General features: G+C 45.6%; 1 protein-coding gene across 1 annotated transcript in view; it reads left to right on the forward strand.

The window, feature by feature from the left end:
* ARMH3 (armadillo like helical domain containing 3) overlaps nucleotides 1-23,540 on the forward strand; it is a 39,836-nt gene that overhangs the window by 7,218 nt on the left and 9,078 nt on the right. The window contains exons 3-19 of the mRNA XM_066601076.1: nucleotides 2,507-2,563; nucleotides 2,677-2,823; nucleotides 4,594-4,701; nucleotides 7,837-7,929; nucleotides 9,320-9,394; nucleotides 10,963-11,049; nucleotides 12,675-12,731; nucleotides 12,820-12,863; nucleotides 12,965-13,025; nucleotides 16,007-16,053; nucleotides 16,161-16,236; nucleotides 17,141-17,234; nucleotides 17,324-17,425; nucleotides 18,460-18,518; nucleotides 19,707-19,772; nucleotides 21,703-21,772; nucleotides 21,921-21,981. Coding sequence (XP_066457173.1) covers nucleotides 2,507-2,563; nucleotides 2,677-2,823; nucleotides 4,594-4,701; nucleotides 7,837-7,929; nucleotides 9,320-9,394; nucleotides 10,963-11,049; nucleotides 12,675-12,731; nucleotides 12,820-12,863; nucleotides 12,965-13,025; nucleotides 16,007-16,053; nucleotides 16,161-16,236; nucleotides 17,141-17,234; nucleotides 17,324-17,425; nucleotides 18,460-18,518; nucleotides 19,707-19,772; nucleotides 21,703-21,772; nucleotides 21,921-21,981 — 1,304 coding nt within the window. The remainder of the gene's footprint in view (nucleotides 1-2,506; nucleotides 2,564-2,676; nucleotides 2,824-4,593; nucleotides 4,702-7,836; nucleotides 7,930-9,319; nucleotides 9,395-10,962; nucleotides 11,050-12,674; nucleotides 12,732-12,819; nucleotides 12,864-12,964; nucleotides 13,026-16,006; nucleotides 16,054-16,160; nucleotides 16,237-17,140; nucleotides 17,235-17,323; nucleotides 17,426-18,459; nucleotides 18,519-19,706; nucleotides 19,773-21,702; nucleotides 21,773-21,920; nucleotides 21,982-23,540) is intronic.

Here is a 23,540-nt window from a genome sequence, read left to right on the forward strand (position 1 = left end):
ACATAGCTCTATGTGGGCTTGTTTTTTTTTGGGGGGGGGGGGACAAGTTGTATTTCTTAACCCCTTCCCGCTCCATGACGTACTGGTACTTCATGGGAGCCTGCTACTTCGCGCAAAATGACGTACCGGTACGTCATCGGGATAGCGCGAGATCATGACTGACCTCGCGCTATCCCGCAGCGGGAGCCGGCTGTCAGTCACAGCCGGCGTCCCGCTTCAACAGCGGGGGAGCATCGGAGATGCGCCCCCCCCCCCCCCGCGCTGTTAATCCCTTCCCTGCCGCGATCCAAGTAGATTGCGGCAGGGAAAGAGTTCACAGAGGGAGCGCGCTCCCTCTGTGTCTCCGGCCGGCTCTCGCGATGTCATCGCGAGAGCCCGGCCTGTCACCATGGCAACAGGACGTCAGACACTGGCATCCTGTATTGTCTATGCCTATGATCGCTGTATAAGCGATAAGGCATGGGAGAGCAGTAGCTCTGCCATGCCTTATGACAGCGATCATAGGCACAGTGCTGCAAGTCCCTCAGAGGGACTCAAATAGTGAAAAAAAAAGAAAAGAAAAATGTAAAAAAAAGAAAAATGTAAAAAACCCCCTTTTTTATGCTTTTTCTAATATTAGCATAAAAAAAGGTAAAAAAAAAATTAAAACCCCACATATTGGGTATTGCCGCGTCTGTAACGACGTGTACAAAAAGTTGAACACGCTTTTTATTTTGTACAACAAAAAGCGTTTAAAAAAACGCTAAAAAACAGAGGCAATAAAAAAAAACAAAAAATGCAATAAAAGTGATCAAAAAAGTCATACATTCCCCAAAATGGTACCAATAAAAACTACAGCTCGTCTCGCAAAACATAAGCCCTTATAGAGCTCCGTACATAGAAAAATAAAAAAGTTACAGGACTTTGAATGCAGCTATAGAGAAAAAAAAAAGATTTCCAAAAAAAAGGCTTTTTATTGCAAAAAAGTGTAAAAACCTTAAAAAAAAATATAACAATTTTGGTATCGTTGTTACCGTACCGACCCGCAGAAAAAATTTAGTGTGTCATGTATGCTGCATGATTAACACTGTAAAAAAAAAATAAAAATCTATCTCAGAATTGATGCGTTTTCTCTCCCTGTTATCATAAAAAAAAAATAAGTTTTACGATGTAGTCTATGTACCCAAAAGTGGCACCGATAAAAACTACAGCTCACCACGCAAAAAACAAGCCCTTATAAGGCCGTATCCACAGAAAAATAAAAAAGTTATGGCTTTTGAAAAATGGAGATGGAAAAATACCAAAAATCGCTTGGTCCTCAACGCCAAGATAGGCCATGTCATTAAGGGGTTAATGGCATCACTCTGGGGTACATATATTGTATAGTGTAATGTTTTTGGGAGGAGGGAGGGGGGGGCGCCTATCAGAAACTCTGCCATGATTTCTAAGTTTTGTTTTGACGGCATTTGCCATTCGGTAAAAATTACATAATTTTCTCGATCATCGTGATTACTACGATACCAAATTGATATGATTTTCAAACATTTTTTATTACTCTTGCACAATAAAATCACATTTCTTGTCCGCTGCACAGCTTAGGACCGTGGTTATAGCTACTGCAACTGGGAAGTGGAAACTAAGCAAAGAAACTGTTCGCTCCTCCTACCAACTATACCCCTCCTGCAGGCACCAAGCTAATTCGTTTAGCTTAGTGTCTGTAGGAGTCGGATCTCTGCCTTCATTGGTCTTTGGACTAGGGGACTTCAGGGCTGGTACTTGACTCTCCCTGCTTACCCCACCGAGAAGGGCGAGCAGACTGGGTTTAGGCTGGTCTCACACGAGCAGATTTGAATTGTGGATTCTGCAATCGCAGTCCGCGCCTATAATACACGGGCATTGATTTTCACCAGTGTGCTCACACTTGCGCGTAGGAATTGTGGATTCCGTGAGCGGAAGAAAAATAGCAGCATGCTGTATTTTACCGCTGATTCCGTGCGTATGACCTCTGTGGATGCGTTTGTTCTGCAGTGCAAAAAATGGGTTTATGGGAAACAAATGAGCCATACGCTTTTCTAAAGGTTGTAGCGCAACACACACTCCCCTTGGAGGAGTCACCCTTATGCTCCACGTAGGCAGGTGGGTTTTCCGGTTGTTACTTCTGGTCCAGCGGCGCAGATACAGGAAGCAATTACTTTACTTTCATCCTCAGCGGTAACATGCCATTCGTGTATGCATGACTGCCGAGGCCAGCGATTGGCTGCAGCGGTCATGTGAGCGATAAATGTGACGTCATCTCTTCCTGTATCAGTGAAGAGCGGGTCTGCAGCACTGGAGCAGCCTCTTTAATGTATATCGCAGCTTACCCGCCAACCCTGCATTACAAGACGGGAGTTGTCGACCTACTTGTCGACTGTTTCCAATAGCAACCAGCGGAATAGTGAATAATGCTCTGAACAATCCGGTCTGTACAATGGCGGCTCACTATTTAGATCCCATTGACCAATTTTTCTTGTTGTCCTTTTTGCAGAAAGAAGATCCGACCAAATCCAACCCGCGATTCTGGGATGAGCTTTTCCTTATGAAGGTAATTGTGTCAGTATCATCATCTGTCTGTGTTTTGTGCAACTGTGTAATATTACAACCTCCTTACCGCCAGCTTACGGCACCTTTAACCCTTTGTGACTTTGCACTGACCAGGTCAATCTGGAATATCTGGAGGCCAAGTTAGAAGCGCTGGATGGAGAGGAATTAATGAAGATAAAGGACAATATTAACAGTCTGTTCCAGCATTGTATCGAGGCGCTGAAGGCCGAGCACCAGATACGAGTCGTCAACTCATTACAGGTAATGGCGCGATTGCCTACAATAGAAGAAAGCAGGTAAACGGCGCTGGCGGGGCTCCAGGTGGTGACAAAGACGGTCGCCAATGTGGCCAAGAGTTTACATATTGCAACAAGACTTCTCAGTCTTGTCGCCATATGTAACTAGCCGTGCCGTAGAGCTGCGTGGCTATGGGGCGCCCAGCAGCTATCAATGTGCGGATGGGGCGTTTGGCAGCTATCACTAATCGTTCTGTCTACATTACCTAACAGGCTCTGTCCATGTCCCTCTCGCTCCTCGAGAGCTACTACACACTTCTAGCAGTCCTCGGCCGCCCACAGAAGATCACTTCCTGGTTACGGATTCATAAATTCCGCCTCCAGGAAGCGATGACTCAGCCAATCAATGCAGCGCACAATGAACCAATGCGATGGCTGTGATTGGTTCAGTGATCAAAGAACCAATTGCAGCCATCACGTTGTGGAGGCGGGATTTATGAATTAGTCAATCAATGCCGCAGCTCAGCCAATCCATAAATCCTGTCTCCACAACGCGATGGATTTGATTGGCTGAGCAGCCCTCGAGAACAAATCAATGCAGCGCTTCATGAACCAACGCGATGGTTGTGATTTGTTCATCGAGGGCTGCATTGATTGGCTAAGCAGCGGTCGAAGAACCAGTCAATGCAGCGCTCGATGAACAAAGCACAGCCATCGCATTGGTTCATCAAGCACTGCATTGATTGGCTGAGCAGCGGTCAAGAACCAATAAGAGCCAACACTTCCTGGAGGCAAGATTTATGAATCCCGTAACCAGGAAGTGATATTCTGTGGGCGGCCGAGGAATGCAAGAAGTGCGTCAGAGCTCTGGAGAGCAGTGGGAAGACCTGGTCTGAGCCTGCTAGGTAAGTATAATAAGACCTGGCGCCCCTTTGGGGCAAAACTTAATATAAGACAGGGTTTCATTTTTGGGGAAGCACAGTAAGTATTATCTGTATACTTGCTCTCAGACATGTCATTCTCCATCAGGGCGGCTTCACATGAGCGTAATTTACTGTGTACTGCCCGCATCAGACCGTCAACGTGGCGTGCAGCAAGTGGGCAGAGGATGTAGTGGAAGAAATGGGACTCCCAGGCTTTCTGTATTAGTGGAAGGAACAAGTGGGACTCACAGGCTTTCTCTTTGAGTCATCGCAGCATTTCACAGCTCAATACATAAACATACTGAGTGAAATAATTAAAAACTATGTGTTTCTGAGCTCCACATCTCCCCTTCTGTCCTATACTGCCCTCAAACAGGAGACTTGACCGATCCACTTTAATGGGATGATCCTTAAAATATTACAGGCATGTAGATTATTTTAATGTCTGATTAATGGGCACAGCACCGATCTTGTCAATGTCTGGAGGAAGGCTGGCCACATATGTATGGTCACTGATAGGAATGCAGCCGCTCACCCCATACCCCTTGTAGACTCTTCCTTCCCAAGCACCAAGTCACCAGGCCCCTCTGCTCCTCTTCTCCGTGGAAGTCTACTGAAGATGCAGCCGATCACACCCAACATTTCTCCTCGTAGACTGTTATAAGTAAGAGTGACCAAACTCTCCACCTGCAGCATTAACCAGACCCCCCTGTGGTCACGATCGGAGAGGGTCCCAACGGTCAGACCCCCAGAGATCAGACATTTATGGCATATCCTATCCATAGGCCACGTTATTCTGGCTGAATTATTGTTGGCGCCTGTTATCAGTGCTGTACATTCTGAGTTTACATGATGTTTTTACGTATTTGTAGACGCTATGCGCCCTTATCCGTGGGGTACATCAGAAGAACAAGCCGACGTCGGGCTTTGATATTATTAACTTGCTGATGGGCTTCGACAAGGCAGAGCTTCGTATGAAGGTGAGAGATGAAACTAACACAATATGCCGTCATTTCTACTTGTCTGTGAGTTTATATGTAACACCAAGGAAATGAAAGGTGCAAATGATATGAAGATCTGGAAACGGGAACAGAAGTAGATGACAGAAACCTTGTATGCCTCGTATTGGTTTATTAACCCCTTCAGTGGCAGGTTTATTACCATGGCATGCCTCACAGGGCAGGTTTTTTCAACAATTCAATTTAATCTCGCAAGTATTTATTAAGGAATGCAACAATCACATTGCAACATTGTTCAGTAATGAAAGAATACATTATAACAATCTTGGAAAATAAATATTAAAATTCCGGAAGATTTCAGATGACAGCTCAGTGCTCCGCACGTTTCAGCACTAGAGCTGTCCACGGAAATCTTCCAGGGTTCAACTACATGGTAAGTGCAGCAAGCCCCAGAGATTTTACGGGAGTGCCACTAAAGGAGTTAATAGTGTATTCGGTGGGGATCCAACTGCAGAAACCCCCACTGAGCTCAAGATTTCACCCCTAGTATGTCCTGAAGTTCTGGCAACAGTATGTGCACTTCTGCTTTATTCATTTGGAGACTGCCCGAGATTGTCAAAATCAAGCACTCAAACTGGTTCCTGTGATTCCATTGAATGGAGAGGGACCATGTGAGTGCTGTCATAACTTTGGGATGCACAACCCCTTTGAGAATGCAGGGCTTGGGGTGACTAGCTGACAACTGGAATTGTAGTACATTGTGTAGGACGTAAAATATGTCAGATCACAATTTCTGCATTTTTGGATTGTTATGGAAAAACACATAAGTTTTAGGAAGAAAGCACAACATTCAAGTGAATTGAGTTTGAGCTGTAATACCACTGGCAACCTATGGACAAGAGTAGCGCTGTTTCTGGAGAAAGAACACAGGCCCTTTTTTTGTAATTTTGTTCAAACCCATTAAATAAGAGCGGTGAGCTCTCCTGATACATCTTTTTTTATACTAAGTAGTTATAGGCTTCACTGTAGAACAGTTCTGGAGCATCATTTCTCATAACTGTACTTTGTGGCGTTCTTTTATTATTCCTCCTGGAAATGTATGTTAACATTCCTCTTGTCAAAGGGGTTTGTCCTTACACCGTCTTGTACTATCAGCATGGATTAGACAATGTCAGAGCAGGCTAGTTGTCACTTTATTCACACATTTCCAGGAGGAATAACAGAGGACTGGCATAACTTGAAATTCTAAAAAAAGATGTAGAAATGTTATTTCATGGAGAATACAAATCTGCTGACAGAATACAGGAGAGCTGACAGCTCTTCTTTTTGAATCCGCCCTATTTTACATTTCATTGAACTTTATGAGAATCTACACCATAGTTTACATGGCATGAAATCTATGTCATGGAAAAGAAAGTTGACATGTTGCTGCGCACAGAAATTGCATCGCGTGGCTGCATGTGGATTTGGCTCCATTGAATGTGGCTAGATCCGCATGCAGATCCGCTGCAGAACTCTGTGACTTAGGGTGGACGCTCACTGGCGATTTTATTTATTTTTTCTTTCGCTGGGAGAGCACGAGAAAACTCTCGCCTCGCAGCGCAAGAAAGACGCCGATATAGAACCGGCATATCGCTAGTGGTTTCAATGGGGCCAGCGGCAGCAGCGCTAACCCCATTGAAAACATAGGAAGAATGCCGCGGACTTCTGCCACAGCTGTGACAGCTGTAGCAGGAGTTTCCTTCATCCCTGCGGGGATGAAGGAATCCTCTGCCACAGCTGTGACAGCTGTGGCAGAAGTCTGCGGCATTCTATCCCATTGCTTTCATTCGATCCCATTGAAAGCACTGCTTTGTCAAGCCCCGCGGGATGATTATCGGGGAAGGGCTTAAAATATAAGCCCTTCCCCGATAATCAGCAAAAAGTGTTTAAAAAAAAAAAATTACTCACCTCTCCGGCGCTCAGACGCGTTCTCCTGCTGGCTCCCCTGCACTGCTATTAAACTATTTCAGCAGGCGGGGATTTAAAAATCCCCGCCTCCTGAAAGCGCTGTGCTGATTGGCAAAGGGCTCAGCCAATAGCAGCTAGTGCTTAGCTATTGGCTGAGCGCTAAGCCAATGACACATAGCCCTTAGCTATTCATTCATGAATAGCAATATCTTAGCTATGGAGAATGCCACGGGGATAAAGGAAACTCTTGCCACAGCTGTGGCAGAAGTCCCCGGCGTTCTCCATCTCTTTTCAATGGGGCTAGCGCTGCTGCCACTGGCCCCATTAAAAAGACTGGCGATATCCCGGCGTGATGCCGTTTTTTTTCTTGCTGCGAGACTTTATCGTGCTGCGAGACTTTAACTTTACTCTTGCAGTGCAGTGGAGAAAGAAACGCCAGTGGGTGTCCACCCTTAGATTTCTGCCTTGGGTTATTGTGGCAGATCCACGTGGATCGGACATGGATCTGCCACAATAAACTCCGCTTGGACGTGCGCGAACACAAAATCTGCTGCCATATCCGTAATCGGATGTATTTTCCTAGTAGTTATCACTGGGCGGTCTTCTGCTTCCCGTCTTGCAAGATTCCAAATAACTTGCCGAGACCCCCACTAAACAAGGGTTCTGTTTCTTTGTCTGCCTCACACTGTGGGGGGTCTCTTTTTCCCCTACAGCTACCTCCGAATGAAGGGAGTGCTGGATTAGCATGTGTAGCTGGCGCTCAGTTCATTTCAATGGGGCTATCTCCGCCGTCCCATTGAACGTGAATAGAGTGCCAGTGTGCTTATGAGATCAGCGTACCATTCAGTCTCCTTCTCACTTCAGGGGAGTGCAGTAACCCCGCAGTGAGGTGGATGGGGGACACGGGACCTCCATTGGCGGGGGTCCCAGTGGTGAGCCCCCCAGCGATCAGCAAGTTATCCTCTATCCTGTGGACAGGAGATAACTTCTGATCTTGGTACGACCCCCTTAAAAATCATCTGCAATGTAATTATATCCAGGTAGGAGCGTACTGCGCCACAGGTGTAATTACAGTCTGCTAATGCAGGGAACATTAAATTTAATGGCTTCCACCACTTTTGGCGTTGATGGTGATGATGATAATTATAATTTCATGATAATTGGAAAAGTCATGTGATTCTGATGTGAGTGATTATTCTCCCGCAGAATTTGATGGAGAGCCTGGATGTACTGCTGTGTGGGGAGGGCTCCGAAAGCCTGAAGAGTCTCTGCCTGAAGCTGCTTCTCTGCTTAGTCACTGTGAGTAACGCCGGCGATGAACAAGCTGCAGCCTGCAAAAGCTTTACATCCACAGCAAAATGTTGTTATCCAGTTAAAGGGCCACTACTGCGAAAATACATTTTTCCATTACTGCACTGATCACCTGATCGTCTGACTCCTATGTACATTGCAGTGATTTCCATGCAGTGCAGCCCTCTGTCTGATTCTTATCAAGCACCGTATTGGTTTTCAGATTCCCCCCTTATCTCTCTCCCTGTCAATCCCATGATGGATCAGAGCAGCATTGCATGACCAGCTAGAGCCAGTACCATCTCTGCCTGCTGGGAGGACAGTGTGATCATCATTTACCTCTATTTTCTCCTTAAGTTACAGACCAGTTTAAACTATAGGCCTAGTTCCCATTGAAATGAATGGCCTATAACCCCAAGCCTGGCCAATCTAATGGGAATGGAGCTTTCTGCTTGCTGAAGAAATCGTCTCTGTGCATGAGCACCACAGTTTAATGAATAACTGATCGTGGGGGTCCTGGGCAGTAGACCTCTGCTAATCTACTATTGATGACTAGCTAGCAGATAGGCCATCAATGGTTTACAACTGGACAACTCCTTCAACAACCGTAATATAGTTTTTTTTTTTTTTCTGCAAAAGTTGTTAAGGGCTCAACTTCTCCCGTACTGTAGAATAGTGACTATAAGACTTAAAAGGATCGTCCACTTGTGAACTATTGCTGGCTTACCCTCAGGATAGATCATTAATAGTAGATTGTCAGGGGTCCGTCACCTGCAGCCCCCGCCAATCAGCTATTCTTTGGACCATCGCACTAGTGCATTGAGCTGATTTTCTATTTCCACTGCAGTGGCCAGGCTTGGTATTGTAGGCCAAGTTTCCATCGAAATGAATGTAATACTAAGCTGGGCCACTGCAGTGGGAACGGAGCTGTCTGCCTTATGCACCAATCAGCTCCGTGCAGCGATCTGGCGAACAGTTGATCAGCAGGGGTCTCTTGCAAAGGACTGTCGGCAACTTCTATTGATGATCTATCCCGACGATTGGCCATGAATAGTTTAGAATGCGACAGCCCCTTCAGTTACAATTCATTCAGAGAATTACCTGAATATTATCAAAGTATTACCCTTTCCAATCCACTGTCTGACATCTGAAGACATTCTGATTAAAGGCTGTACAGCTCCGATGTCGGAAGATGTTCGGCAGGGTATTCTTACTGTATATTACTGGCCGCTCTGTTGTTGAGGGCCTCTCCAGCATGTCCCATACCGCAGTACTGGCTCTAGCCAGTAGATGGTGCCATTGTATAATGGCAGAAAGAGAAAACCCCATAGGAAACCCTGAATCTAAAATTGGATTGCAAAGGGTTAAGTGGAGTGACTTTTGTTTCTTTGTGTTTCAGGTGACGGATAACATCAGCCAGAACACCATTTTGGAATACGTGATGATCAATAGTATATTTGAAGCAATCTTGCAGGTATGTTCTCTTTGATTGTCTCGGAAATAAGTGGCATTAGGGCCTTTTTACACTGGACGATTATCAGATGCAAAAGTCCCAGCAATAATTGTTCCTGTGCTTCCACACTGGAGCGATGATCGCAAAGTGAATCGAGGGGGATCGGGTCAGAGGTCGTTCTGGCCACCCGCCTCTATTCACTGTAAACAGGCTGTTATTGATAGATTAAAGCAGGCCGATCATCTTGATTTTCTTGTCTGTTGCATTGGGGAACACAACTTGGACTGTGGGTATTTCTACTGCCACTAGGAGGCGTACACTAAGCAAAAAAAAAGTGTTAGCTCCTCCTACCAGCTATACTCCTCCTGTAGGCACCAAAATAACCAGTTGTAGCTTATTGTCCATAGGAGGCAGACCTCTCAGTTACTGGTCTTCAGTTGCTCTTCTTCCAGAATCTTGGAAACACAGGGCTGGCATTGGACTCTCCCTGTTACCCCACTGAGGAGGGCAAATAGACTGGAATTAACCAGTTGTTTGCCGGCCCGACCCTCAGAAGAAAAGGAGGCTCGGTCAACTGTGGAGTTTCTGTCATCCATTGACATTAAGGATGCTTATCTTCATATCCCCATCTGATAAGCACATCAGCACTTCCTCCACTTTGCCATCCACTCGAAACACTACCAATTCACGACCCTCCCATTCAGATTGGCCCCTGAGTCTTCACAAAGGTTCTGTCATCAGTGATCACTCTCCTCCACTCCAAGAGGGTAGTGGCCATTCCCTACCTTAATGACCTCTTGATGAAGGCTCACACTCGGTCAGACAATCTGAAGAGTCTTCACATCACTCTAGACACTCTGTCCTGGTTTGGGTGGATCATCATTCACCCCAAGTCCCCCTTTCACCATCACAATGTCTGGACTTTCTGGGTCTCTCATTTGACATGGCACATGGTAAGGTCCTACTCCCGCAGCAAAAATTACTTCTCCTTCCGGGGCATGTGCGTTTCCTGCAATCTCAACTTCCCTGACCATCCGTCACTGCATGAGAGTACTGGGGCTGATGGTCTCATTCTTGGATTAGGTCCGCAGTAGTGGAGACCTATCCAACCAAAGGCAAGGAGTCTCCCTTTTCGGTTGCTGCACACTCTACTTGGGTGGCTGGTATGCAATGGCGCTCCCACTCTTCAAGTGTGTTAGACTGCAGAGTGGGCGCCTCTACACACCTTCTCGAAGTTCTGCTGGGTGCAGAGTTTTACATCCACTGACTCCTCTTTGCAGATTGCAGTATAACTGACCGCATGCGTCCATGTTTATTTGCCCCTACCACCGAGGGACTGTTCTGGAACATCCCATGGTCTTCAGCTGTGTCCCCCAATGCAACAGACAGAAAAAGAGACTTTTCACTAAGTACAAAAATCTAATTTTTATGAATTATCAATAATCATTCAGTGTAAGAAGGGCCCTGAGGGCGGCCACTTATCTCCTTTCCTGTATAGACCAATCGGCAAAACCAAATATAAGGGTGAAAAACATTACTAATTAAGTTCTTTCTAGGACAAGCCTATGTGTATTTTTCTTGTTTTCCAGATTCTGTCCCATCCTCCCAGCCGCAGGGAACACGGCTATGACGCTGTGGTATTGCTGGCACTTCTAGTGAACTACAGAAAATACGAAGTAAGTGGTTTTATGGTTCCAGAACTGCAGAACCTTTATCCTCAGTCCCAGAGATTAGACCCCCACTGATAATAAAGTAGTAGCATATATTGGCGATACACCATCACTTTATAGTCCTATAGTCAAATCATGTCCTATGGGGAACGGTTAAAGGATCTGGGAATGTTTAGCTTGCAAAAGGAAGGCTGAGAGTAGACTTAATAGTGGTCTACAAATATCTGAAGGGCTGTCACAGTGCAGAGGGATCAGCCCTATTCTCATTTGTACAAGGAAAGACTAGAAGCAATGGGATGAAACTGAAAAGGAGGAGACACGGATTAGATATTAGAAAAAACCTTCTGACAGTGAGGGTGATCAATGAGTGGAACAGGTTACCACGGGAGCTAGTGAGTTCTCCTTCAATGGAAGTGTTCAAACAAAGACTGGACAAATATCTGTCTCGGATGATTTAGTGATCCTGCACTGAGCAGGGGGTTGGACCCGATGACCCTGGAGGTCCCTTCCAACTCTACCATTCTATGGAATAACAGCTTTAACCCCTTCAAGACCAGAGATTTTTCATTTTTAAGTTTCGGGGTTTTTTTTCTATCCCCACCCTCCAAGAGCTATAACTTTTTAATTTAGTTTTTCCATTGTCATGGCCGTATGAGGTCTTGCTCTTTGCAGTACAAGTTGTACTTTTTAACAGCACCGTGTAATTTATGGAAAAACTAAAAAAAAAAGTTTAATTATATTAGGAATAAAATACAATTACACCATTTTGGGGGAGTTAGTTTTTACAGCATTCACAATGCGGTAAAAATAACATATGAACTCTGTTCTATGGGTCATTACGGTGGCACCAAATAATATAGTTTTTAGATGTTTTTTATATTTTAGAAAGTATTTTTCTTAAAAATGTTCTGAGACCTGTAACTTTTTGTTGTTGTTGATTGGGCTAAGTGGGGGCTCATTTTTCCAGAGTGAGCTTTAGCTTTTTTGAAGCTTGGATACTAAAAAAAAATCTTTCCTTTTTTTTTTCTTTTTACACCCATCACCATGTGGAATTAATAATGTGATATTTTCAATACTTTAATAGGACTCTTACACACACAGCGATGTCTCATATGTGTTTTTTTTAACGTGGTTTTTGATTTTTTTTTTTCTGTTTAAAAGGCTTTATTAAAAATTTTTTTACACTTTTAATTAGTCCCCACTGGGGCTTCTTGAACTTGCGATTATTTGATTGCTTGTACTATATACTGCAATCCTGCAGTATTGCAGCATATAACAAATTTTGATGTTGTCTATAAAGCCCTGTCCTGCCATGCTAGCCATCAGCACCCCCTGATTGCATTGCAGGAAAGGGGTTGCTGATAGATCGTGGGAAGGGATTCCCCCCCCATCCAGCTAACTGTTTTGCTACACGGTCAGCTTTGACCACGGCATCTAAGCAGTTAACTGCCGCAATCGGAGCTGATTGTTGCAGTTGCAGCCAGAAACAGCTGACAGCCCCCAGTTCTAGAGCGGTCTCGCCTCCTGAGCCCGCTCCAAACACCCTTCCTAACCACCCATCGGCAGTCGTGAAGCGGTTGAGGTTTAGTTCAGCTATAAATGATTCCTTTTAATGCTCCTTTCCCTTTCAGTCTGTGAACCCGTACATTGTGAAGTTGTCTATCGTGGATGATGAGGGGACTTTGAATGTAAGTGAAGTATTAGCAACATTTTGTATCTTAATGACATTTCATTCCTATCTTGTCTTCTAGTAACACCCTTCTGTTCTCATTATAGGGGATGGGCCTGGTAATTGCCCGTGCATTATTTGAATATAACACGTATGTACACAGAAAGGCGCCACTTTTATCTATATTCTGTGGGGTGTATGTGATGGCAGAGGCTGCCGGGGTCCTAAATGTCTGTTCTTGTTTTCTCTTAGGCAGTACAGGGATAAGGAGGAGGAGAACCAGACCGGCTTCTTCTCTGCCTTGACAAGTATGGTGAGTAACGTGAAGACACTCCTGACCTACTGATGCACCAGATTACAGTAGGATAATCTCAATCACTGAGTGGCATTGCAAACCATCGCAGAAGTGAGGGCGCAACGTAAAGAGGTTTTCCGGGCTAATAGTATTGATGACCAGGATAGGTCATCCATAGTAATTCTCCGGGGACCTAACGCTCAGGTTTCCCGGGGATCACCTGATCGCTTGGCCAACTGTTAGTGTAGCAGGCCCGAGCGTCGTCATCAGGGTTGAAGGCGGAAGCATCATAACAGGATTTTTGTAATCTACCATAAAATCCCTTTCTCGTCACATTCATTTGGGAACACTGCAACATTTTGGGTATAGCCCCTTCCACTGGAAAGCGGGCGCTAAGCAAAGAATGAGTTTGTATGTTTGAGGCTTGGATGTCCAAGGCTCGTACGCCACATGGAATTTTTTTTATTCAAAGGATGGCCTTCAAGTGAAGAGAGAATCTAACGACTGGGCCCCGTCCAGAAGAAAGTAGCGTTCGCAAAGGGAAACCGAGTGTTGATTTCCTATCGTGCACTAAAGACAAATCCTCCTAGATAGGTCCTAAAAACAGTATGCCCGACTCCTTGACCATAGGTTCGAAAGCAGTAGACGCAACGGACTGAACCTATAGTCAAGATATTGTGCAGAGTGTACTTTCTACTCCCAGGAAGGGGGGAGATGTCGTGCATTGACACCCACCATACGTGAACAATCATACAGGTGGAAAGTGTCACCCAATGCTTGTAGAAGAAATGCACAAGATGAATACAGGTAAAGGTACCCGTCAGATGTTCTCCAGCATTGTGTAGGCTTCATAATTACTGATGATAGTAATAGGCGACTAACTCTTCCTGTGGAAAGGATGGCCGTGTAAGCTAATGCTAGTGCAGACCAGTCACCATAGCTGGTGCCCTGGGAAGTAAGAGGGCAGATGAACCAACTGGAAGGGCTTCAAGAATCTGCCTCAGTGTTCCCGAGGAAGCCTCCCAGAGAATGCCCTTCTCGAGGGCAAAACATTGCTGGTGACTGAGAGAGGTTGGACTTGAAATTACGGCATCCCATCAGGCTGTGCAGCCTCGGCCACTGTGCTACCTGGATTTTTTAGAATTTGGCGTAGAGTGCTTTGCAGTATATGGGGGGAATGGAAGATCTATGATCAAAACTAGTGCTGAGCAGCATCAACGTAAGAAACAGAGCTCGAAAGGGGAGGGCAATCCGTCATCCAGAACTGCTCCGCAGATACTCGAAGAGCTGCCAGTACCGGGATTAACTGCAGCATAAATACTCCCTCATGGGAGAAGTTATTGAGGCCGTATGGCGGATGTAATTTAGAGTAAGCTGTCAGAGTCTAGTAGGCATATAGGATAACCTGCACTGCGAAAGGAGGATATGAGCGATCTTGTACCGGTCATAACAGTGTGGCTATGAAGATACTGGCTGACTGATATTTGAGAATGTGGTATAACCATGTTAGATATGGACTGACCATATACTATTGTCCTTCCAGCTATTGACCGGCACTCACATTCACTGCATAAGATATGGCTTCCGGCAGGGGTTCATTCATTTTGCCCGAGGAGTAGTGAAGGCTGCTTTACGCCTTTATTTACTGCATCATGTTTTCAATGCAGAGTCCAGGCATAAGACGTTGTATTTCTTAAGATGACACGGCGGCCTGATGGCTACATTTGCAATAATGACACAAGTTTTCCAGTGTGACTGGTCAATGAAGGGGCAGGATGCCTGATATATCTATATAGTCATGAGCGAAACGGAGTGTTACCGCACCACATGACTCCCTTATGGACAGGAATAGAGAGGCGGATACAGCTTGCCATAACCGTGTAGTCAAAAGGAATAGTCTGACAGCGCCTCTTTCAATACGCCAACATGAAGTCCCACCCCATCTCCAGCGTGTCGACCGGACGTCCCACGTCCTTTTACGGCCTGTGTAGGCCTACAAGTTGGGCCCTTACTTAGGTAAGTTGGCCGGGCCAGAGGGAGTACTAGTCTGCCAGAGCGAGCCACATCTCCACCATCGCTTTCTTCAAAGACTTGCCACCGCGGCCTTCAGTGTCGTGATCCCCATGAGTGTCCCAACTTCCGACCACAGCTTGTGAAGCCCCAGAAGCTGGGATGCAGATGCAAACCAATAGAGCTAACCAGGCAAGAGGTGCCGGACACAGCGCTAAGGTACAAAGAGACCCTCGAGAGTGTAGAGCCCGGAGAGGTGCGTGCGAGTAGAGAGCCTCAGAAGCCACAATGAAATGGTATCTGCAACTGAGAGAGCTGTCATGAGGGCATGTCAGCAACTGTTACAGGTGACGAGGGCCATGGTGGAGGGCGACAACCGATGAGAAGCCATGGACGAAGAGGCGGGGAAACTACCTGACTGGGGGCGAAAACTCAGCTAATGGGGTCGTTGATATTTAGCTCAGTGCTTGCAGGAGGGGCTAACTTTTTTTTGCATGGTGTTTGCCTACTAATGTAAGCTATACCAACGGTCTTGCTGTGTCCCCCAATGACGTGGATGATGACTATGTCCGGCCCTGCGGTAGGTCCCCAGAGATCAACTATTGATGACCTATCCTTAACATAGGTCATCATTTACTATATGCCCGGATAACCCCTTTAAAAAGTTTTGCAACTTATAAAGTTTCACTTCACATACGATGTCCCAGTCTACTTCCTGTATTACTTCTAAGTAGTTTTCAAAGACCTCTGCTTGCTGTCATTCATTAGGAACCTTCATTGTTTAATTCCAGTGGATAGAAATTTGTCCTGATCACGCAGGCGCTTGACTTTTTACATTTAGGGCCTGGCCACATAATGCTGCTGAAAACATCCTCAGTGTACTTGTTACCGGAAATCGGTGCAGTGTCCAAATTTGGATAGCGGCGTTGGATACCCCGTCTTACCCTTATGATACATAGAAGAGCTATTACAATTCTCTGTTTCCACAGGTGGGTAGTATGTTCATCGCGGATGCAGACGAAAAAATCTCTGTACAGTAAGTGTATTTAATTTCTTGCCATGCCACCAACTAACGGCGTAGCGGATCTCATGTATTCCATTTAATTTCCCTCTCTGTAACGGAGGTTGTTTTGTCTTGAACAGAACGAATGAAGCCATTTTACTCGCACTTTATGAAGCCGTGCATCTCAATAGGAACTTCATCACTGTCCTGGCACAGGTTAGTTTATGCTACTTCCTCGCTGGATTGGGTCGTACCAGCTGTCAGCTCCGCAATACCAGCGGTCGCTGGCCATTACATGGGAGGTCGGCGCTGAGGCTTCTCCTCCGACGTCTTATATTGCAGCACTGACCGCATGCACCTGCACAGCTTATTAGCTGGGATCCGCCGCTCGAGACCCCGACCGATCAACTATTGATGACCTATCATGATTATAGGTCATCAATAATATATTTGACCGGAAAACCCCTTTTAGTACCAACCTCCTCCGGCTACCACATTCAACTTCATCGGGGGCAGGGGAGACCCAAGCTAGAGGTGAGACCTGTACCTGTCGGACTTTCACAGGATATCCTACAGATAAGCCATGAAGGTTTTAGATGGGAGTAGCTCTTTAAAGGGACAAGAACGCCAAAAAATATTTAAAGTTCAGCTTTACAAACTATTATAATGACTTTGCTAATAGTTTTGATTAAAAATCTTGTACTTCATTGTGTCTCCTGTGCAGACTTATATTTTACCATGTTTACAAACAAGCCTTGTGTAGTCTCTTCTACTATCCGGTGGGTTAAAGGGATTGTGCCAACATGCATAACCCCTTTCAGAATGTGAGGCATGGGATAAACCAACGTAGTTTTGATTCTTGAAGCGTTCCAAATTCCCTGCTGCCTTTTTACTGCTAAAAAAAAGATCAATTATAACATTTTATCTGCCAGCTGTCACCACTAGGGGGAGCTCCATGCAGCTGGATTAACACCATTTCATTGAATTCATTAGTAAATCTGCAGTCAGCTTCTAAACTCTCAAGTGTTGGGCCTGCTTCTTACTTTGGTAACTTTGTACCAGTTCATGCTTTTTGTGGAAATTTGTTAGGCATCTATAATTTCATGCCTTTTTACCTTAGAGCCATCCTGAGATGGGGTTAGTTACAGTGCCAACCACTCCTCTCCCAACCACACCCACAACCCCGTTGGGTACAACGCCTCCTTCCTCAGATGGTATGTTTTTATATAATGATCGGCAGATGGTGTGCGTCCTTCCTCAGCCTGTGTCGACTGAACTAAATTCCCATTGATTGTCTCCACAGTCATCAGTCCGGTGGAGCTGCCGCTTGATGCTGATGTACAGACGAGTAACCTGCTCATCACCTTCCTGAAATACAGCTCCATTGTTATGCAAGACACAAAAGGTAAATTGCTCGGGACCTGATGCCTCTTATCTCTGGGACGTAAATAAAATATTCAGATAGGCCAACTCTATCCAGTCAGATCCGTGTTATTCCCACCATTAAGCATGCAGTGCGGCATTTGTGAGCCCCTATTTAACCCCTTAGTGACCACCCATACATGATTTCATGTCCTGTGTGTCTGGGCTTTAATCCCCAGGGCCGTAAAAACATGCTCTCCCTGGGGACTAAAGCCACAGGGTCTGTGCGGGTGACAGCCCCCTGCTGCCGGAGGTAACCGATAGCCTGGATCTGTCATCTGGAGACGCAGTGTGCAACCCATGGTCACACAACGAATAGCCGAGACTAGCATGAGTGGTTAAAAGCAGGGAGATGTCATCGGGGGCTGCGATATGTGGTGCCTGATCACATGATCGCCGTTATCCAATGGATAACAGTGATCGTGTAAAGTTAAAAAAAAAAGTTTGTTTCGTCTCCTCTCACGGATCATATCAGTGAGGGGAGATGAAATTATATACCCCCAGATTTATCCGCGGACCTTACCCCTGCTTCTTTGCATGCGCCTGTCGGCAAAATGGCGGACACATGCGTAAAAGCTGAGGATTGCCAGGGTAGTTTAAAATTTTCCTACTCCTGGCTACCAAACGTAGCTGACAGCCTGGGGGGGGGGGGGGGGGGGGGGAGGGGTACGCGGTCCCTGGTCACGTGATCGCTGTTATCCAATGGATAACGGCGATCATGTAAAATTAAAAAATAATTAAAGTTTCACTTCCTGCTTTTATGTTACTCCACTCCCTCTTTGTGACCGTAAAAGAGGGATCAGATGGAAGGTGGTAACACATGACTGCAGAGTTGTTTGTAGTCTGTAACCATGGATGCAAATTGATCTGCACAGAAGATGTGTGCACAAAACGGTAAGCGATGTGGAATGATCTCTGCTATAAAGAGAAATCCTCATTATATTGTATCAGTACACAGCCGGTCCTCATCTGGCAGATTGTGGGTTCCTGTGCTCACTTACACTTTTTGTGTTGTAGATGAACATCGGCTCAATAGCGGGAAACTCTGTCTCATCATCTTAACCTGCATTGCCGAGGTGAGTCACATTCCGTCCTCTTTGCCTTTACACCAAGTCGTTTATTTTGCTGACATCAAATGGGTTGGCCACTTACTAATAAGGCCCTTACTAATCTCCTCATCTCAGACCAGCGCCAATGGCACTACCCACAGAGAGTTGCTGTTCAAAGCATGGCTGCTGATGGAGATGCAAGTGACCAGACCTGTCTATCAGCGGCCTCCATTGGATAACGCGGTGCACAGCACTGCGCATGAGCTAATCTGCTGTGCGTGTTCTTCATTGGAAGTCACCAATGGATAGGTCTGGTTACATCCTCTTCCATCAGCGACCATGTATTGGCAGGAAGTGGAGAGATAAGGAGGGAGAGCTTCTCACGGACACATCGGGGTTGGAGAAGGAAGTCTAATAGGCGGCTTTACTGCCCTTAAACTCAATAGGAACGGAGCTACCAATTACACTTCTGGATCCGCATGATTTCAGTGGGAGCAAAGCTGCCTATTAGGCTTCCTGCATCGACCCTGATGACAATGTCCAGCCCCATTGCACTGACAACAGGCCAGGCGATCAGCTGATCGCCAAAGATCCCAATCAATAGTATTTGCCCAAAAAAAGCCCTTTTAACCCTTTGAACAATCTTTTCTAGTTCCATATAGATAGAATTGCACAACTTGAATTATACTCCAGAGCTGCGTTCATAATTCTGTTGCTTGTTATTGGAAACTGCCAAAACTGTCCTAAATAACGCATCCCTAACAGTTTAGTTAACCTCTTATAACCCCTCACTCTTTGCATTGTATTATATGATTTTAGATACACCGAGGGGCTGCCACCAGTAAATATTTACATAATTTAAGGGGAATTTTCTAAGACCAGCATTTCAAGTACCGGTCTTAATGCAATTCCTGAAGGCACAAGAGGCGCACGCATCATCTCATATCTCACACATTTTGTGTTTTCCATCTGCCTGAAAAGCAATCTAGCCAGCTAACCGCTATCAGCCGGAGTATATTTTTGGTATAATTTATGCCGGTTTCTGGGGTGCCGCACCTCCTCCTGATAAGCGATCCTGTCCGCAGAACTGGCTTGAGAACTGAGCAGCGTAAACTTTAAAAAGTCACAATATTTTTGCGCAGGGCTTGTACCAAAATGTGCGACTTTTTAGTACAACTTTTCCAATGATGAATGTCCTCCTTTCTGCCTGCACAGGACCAGTATGCCAACGCCTTCCTACATGACGACAACATGAACTTCCGTGTAAACCTCCACAGGATGGTGAGTGCGGTCCGGTCACGTGCGGTAATCTCATACAGATTAGACAAGGAAAAAAAATTAAGACTCTTGAAGTCAGAAACATTTGTAATGTGTGGAAAGGCTTCATGTTGAGGGTATATTTTTGCATTCTGCATTTACTAGAGTTGGGGATAAGGGAGATGGAATAAATCCTCCACAGTGCCACCTATTGAAAGTATATAGTTGCTCTCCCTAAGGAGAAAAGAGCATTTCTGACCCCTGTCCCAGGCCTCTCACTAGCAAAAGCCAGACTCCTACTGTACACTGATGATGGGCAATAACCCGGAAACAGCTGTATGTACATGGAGTCTGGCTTTGCTTTTGATTCCCAGTCATTGTAACAAGACTTGTATAAAAAGTCCCACTTTGACTCGAAGGAATGCTGCCTTTCAATAGGTGGCACTGTGGAGGATTTATTCCATCTCCCTTATTTGCATATTACCCAGAGGAGCGTGCGTGGCCATTTGAGTCTCCTCACTTAGTTTATAGTATATAGTTGCTCTCCCTAAGGAGAAAAGAGCGTTTCTGACCCCTAGAGTTGGGGATAAATGGCAAATGCTTCCATGAGGTTCTCATTCGCCTCAAAACACAATTACAGGGTTTTTTTTTACCAAAATTGTAAGTCATCCCTTATTCATATGATAGGGAATAACTTGTTGATCGGTAGGGCTCTCACGGAGACTCCCGCCAATCTCCAGAATGGGACTCCAATGTTCATTCTGCCTATCATTTTTGGGGTCACTTCTCCCCAGAAAGTGATGTCAGCATGAAGGGAGCATCAGCCAAGCATGCAAGTCAGGCTCCATTAACCCTTTCCAATCCAGTTTGTATCCTGGTTTTTCTAGGGGGCTTACTCTTTTCCTGCCGTTATACAACGGCGCTATCTGTTGGCTAAAGCCAGTACTGCATGAGGTGACACGGCGGATAGGCTCCGACAGCAGAGAGACTGGCAATATACAGGGAGAGAACCCAGATGGACGTCTTCCAACATTGGAGCTGTACAGCCTTAAATCATAATGTCTTCAGAGGTTAGACAGTGGATTGGAAAGGGTTAACTCAGTGGGTTTGATGGAAACACCTGAACAGGCGCCATTCTGCAGCCCCGTTGAAAGTGAATGGTGCACTTGTGCGACTAATACTCCATTCAGTCTCCTCCTCACTAGGGGGGTGAGAGGGGTTAATTAAGCCTGCAACGAGGGGGAAAAGGACCCCCGGTCTCAAAATCGATGGGGGTCTCAGCAGCAGGTTTTTCTCTATCGTTATGGATAGGGGATGACTTGCAATCTTAGTTCAATGCCGCAGGGACCCCTCATCAAAATCCGCTTCAAAATCTTCACCAATGTAGTGGATTGTGACGCGTTTTTTGGTGCGGCATTCGACTCATCATTCCGCTATGTATGAACACACCCCTAAGGTCATTTATGGCAGTTTTTTTTTGGGGGGGGGGGTCCTAGAAACATCCTTTTAACTTGTATGACAGGTGAAGATTTCAAGACCTAAAGTAATGCCTGTTCACATTTTGGCTTTCTCTAAGTCCAGGGGTTCTGTCGGCTTTACGTCTAAAATCCCGAAAAGAGAACCTCCGGATGGGACCTCTCTCTTCTGTTGATGAAAGAAGTGACCAGCAGATCTGCGTTTCAGCAGGCTTCCAATTGTGCTGCAAAAATAACATCGTCCGCCACGTTTTCGGGATTTTAGACCTAAAGCCTAACAGAATGCCTGAATGTAGAAAAAAAAGGCAAAAAGCACAGAAATCCACTATTTCGTACATTCTGTAAAATACTCCTCGCTGTCTTGGGCTGAACCAGACGTCCCGTACCGTTCTTCACTAAAGACCGAACATTTCTTTGGATTGACTTCTCTCATTCCGGTTCATTTACTTTTCTATCTCTTGTTGTCCAAAACTTTGCAGCCCATGAGGCATCGGAAGAAAGCGGGCGACAAGAATATCCCCTGCCGCCCGCTGGTTTGTGCGGTATTAGGTGAGCGACTTCATTCCAGCCTTCTATATACTTTGAATACCTGCTTCTACCAAACGATTATCCTTCACCAACATGTGGATTTCCATGCACCAGCCATTTCTGTATGCAATGAGGGTCACTCGGCTCATCCTCTCTTCTCCTCTTGTAGATCTGATGGTGGAATTCATGGTCACCCACATGATGAAGGAGTTTCCTATGGACTTGTATGTGTAAGTTGCATGTACAACGGATGTTAACACACAGATGTTTCATTGTCGCTGAGGACGGCAGTGGACCAAGTCAAACACCTTGTCAGTAGAGCTCTTGTTATGGCGATCGGATGCTTAGGGTCCCAAAATAATGTAACCCTGGCATGCTCCATTTTCCTGCAGTTCCTGCACGGACTGCTTCCATTGAAGTCGATGGAAGATGTCCGGGCTACGGATTCTGCAGACAAAGGCAGGAGTTTAAATAAAAAAATCTGTACTGCGCATGTCCGATGGCGAGCCGTGCGGACCATCCACATACAGAGAAGCCAGAAGAAGAGAGGTCTGTGCGGAGGCCGCTGCCTGCACACACAGGTACGCAGGGTCACCTGCCGTGGTCATGGCCGGATTCCCCACACGGAATCCGTGCGTGCCGTGTGCATGAGGCCTGACACAGAGCGATAAATCGTTGCAGCGTTCACTTGCACGTTGACCGTGTTGACACTGAACAATTATCATTCAGATTCACAAGATGTAGCGATTTTAATTTTATTTATTTATTTACTTTTTTTTCTTTGAATGATGACTGTTTCGTGTAAAAGGGCCTGAAGTACATCCAGACACTGAGCGGTGGAGACCAGCTAGTTGCCGGTACATATCTGGTGACAGTTGTCGGTTCAAGAAAAAAAATCAGTGCATCATGCGAATTTGATAATTGTTCAGTGTAAACACGGTCAATGATTGAGCGACGAACAAGAATTTGTGGAGGTTTAGAAAAGTTGCAATCGAGGGACCACAGTCAGTAAAGTTGTTAGTTTTACTCCCCGAGGGACGTGCCTGGTGCTCATTGAGTACGTTTTTAGCTTTTATTTAAAGTGAAGCTCTTGACAAAAACTCCAAAAAACTCAATACTGTTTCAAGGTCCTGCGGTGTATTGTTACCAGGGCTGAAGGATGACCTTTAAGGATTTGTCCCAAGGTTTCACTTTAACCCCTTCCCGCTATAGGACATACAGTTACATCCTGCGGGGTCAAGGTAAGTATGAAGAGCGTTCACCGGCGATCTCCCATCATACATCACGGGCGCAGGCTGTTTATTATAGCCGACACCCGTCGGCAACAGCTCCGATCGGCCGATCGAGGCTGTTAACCCTTTAATTGCCGCTATCAATTCTGACAGCAGCATTTAAATCCCACGATTAATGTTTGGTGGTCCCGTACAGTACCCCTGCGATGAGATCGCAGGGATCCGTGCAGTTGTCATGCCAGCCGAGGGCCTTCTGAAAGGCCCAAGGGCTGTCTTGGGAGTATGCCTATCACACCGTCCCCGTGGGGTGGCTTGATAGAATGCCTGTTAGATTGCAGTATAATGTAATGCTCTGGCATTACATCATACTGCAGGAGCAATCAAAGCATGGCTAGTTGTGGTCCCCTAGGGGGACTGAAAAAAAAAAGGAAAAATAAGAACAATAAAGTTTTACTAAATGTTGAAAAAAATACAGTAATAAAAGTTAAAAAAAAAAAGCATTTGCCATATTTACTATAAAAGAATCTAAATAATAAAACAAAAATACATGTTTGGTA

This window comes from Eleutherodactylus coqui, chromosome 4, assembly GCF_035609145.1.
Source record: "Eleutherodactylus coqui strain aEleCoq1 chromosome 4, aEleCoq1.hap1, whole genome shotgun sequence".
Lineage (NCBI taxonomy): Eukaryota > Metazoa > Chordata > Amphibia > Anura > Eleutherodactylidae > Eleutherodactylus > Eleutherodactylus coqui.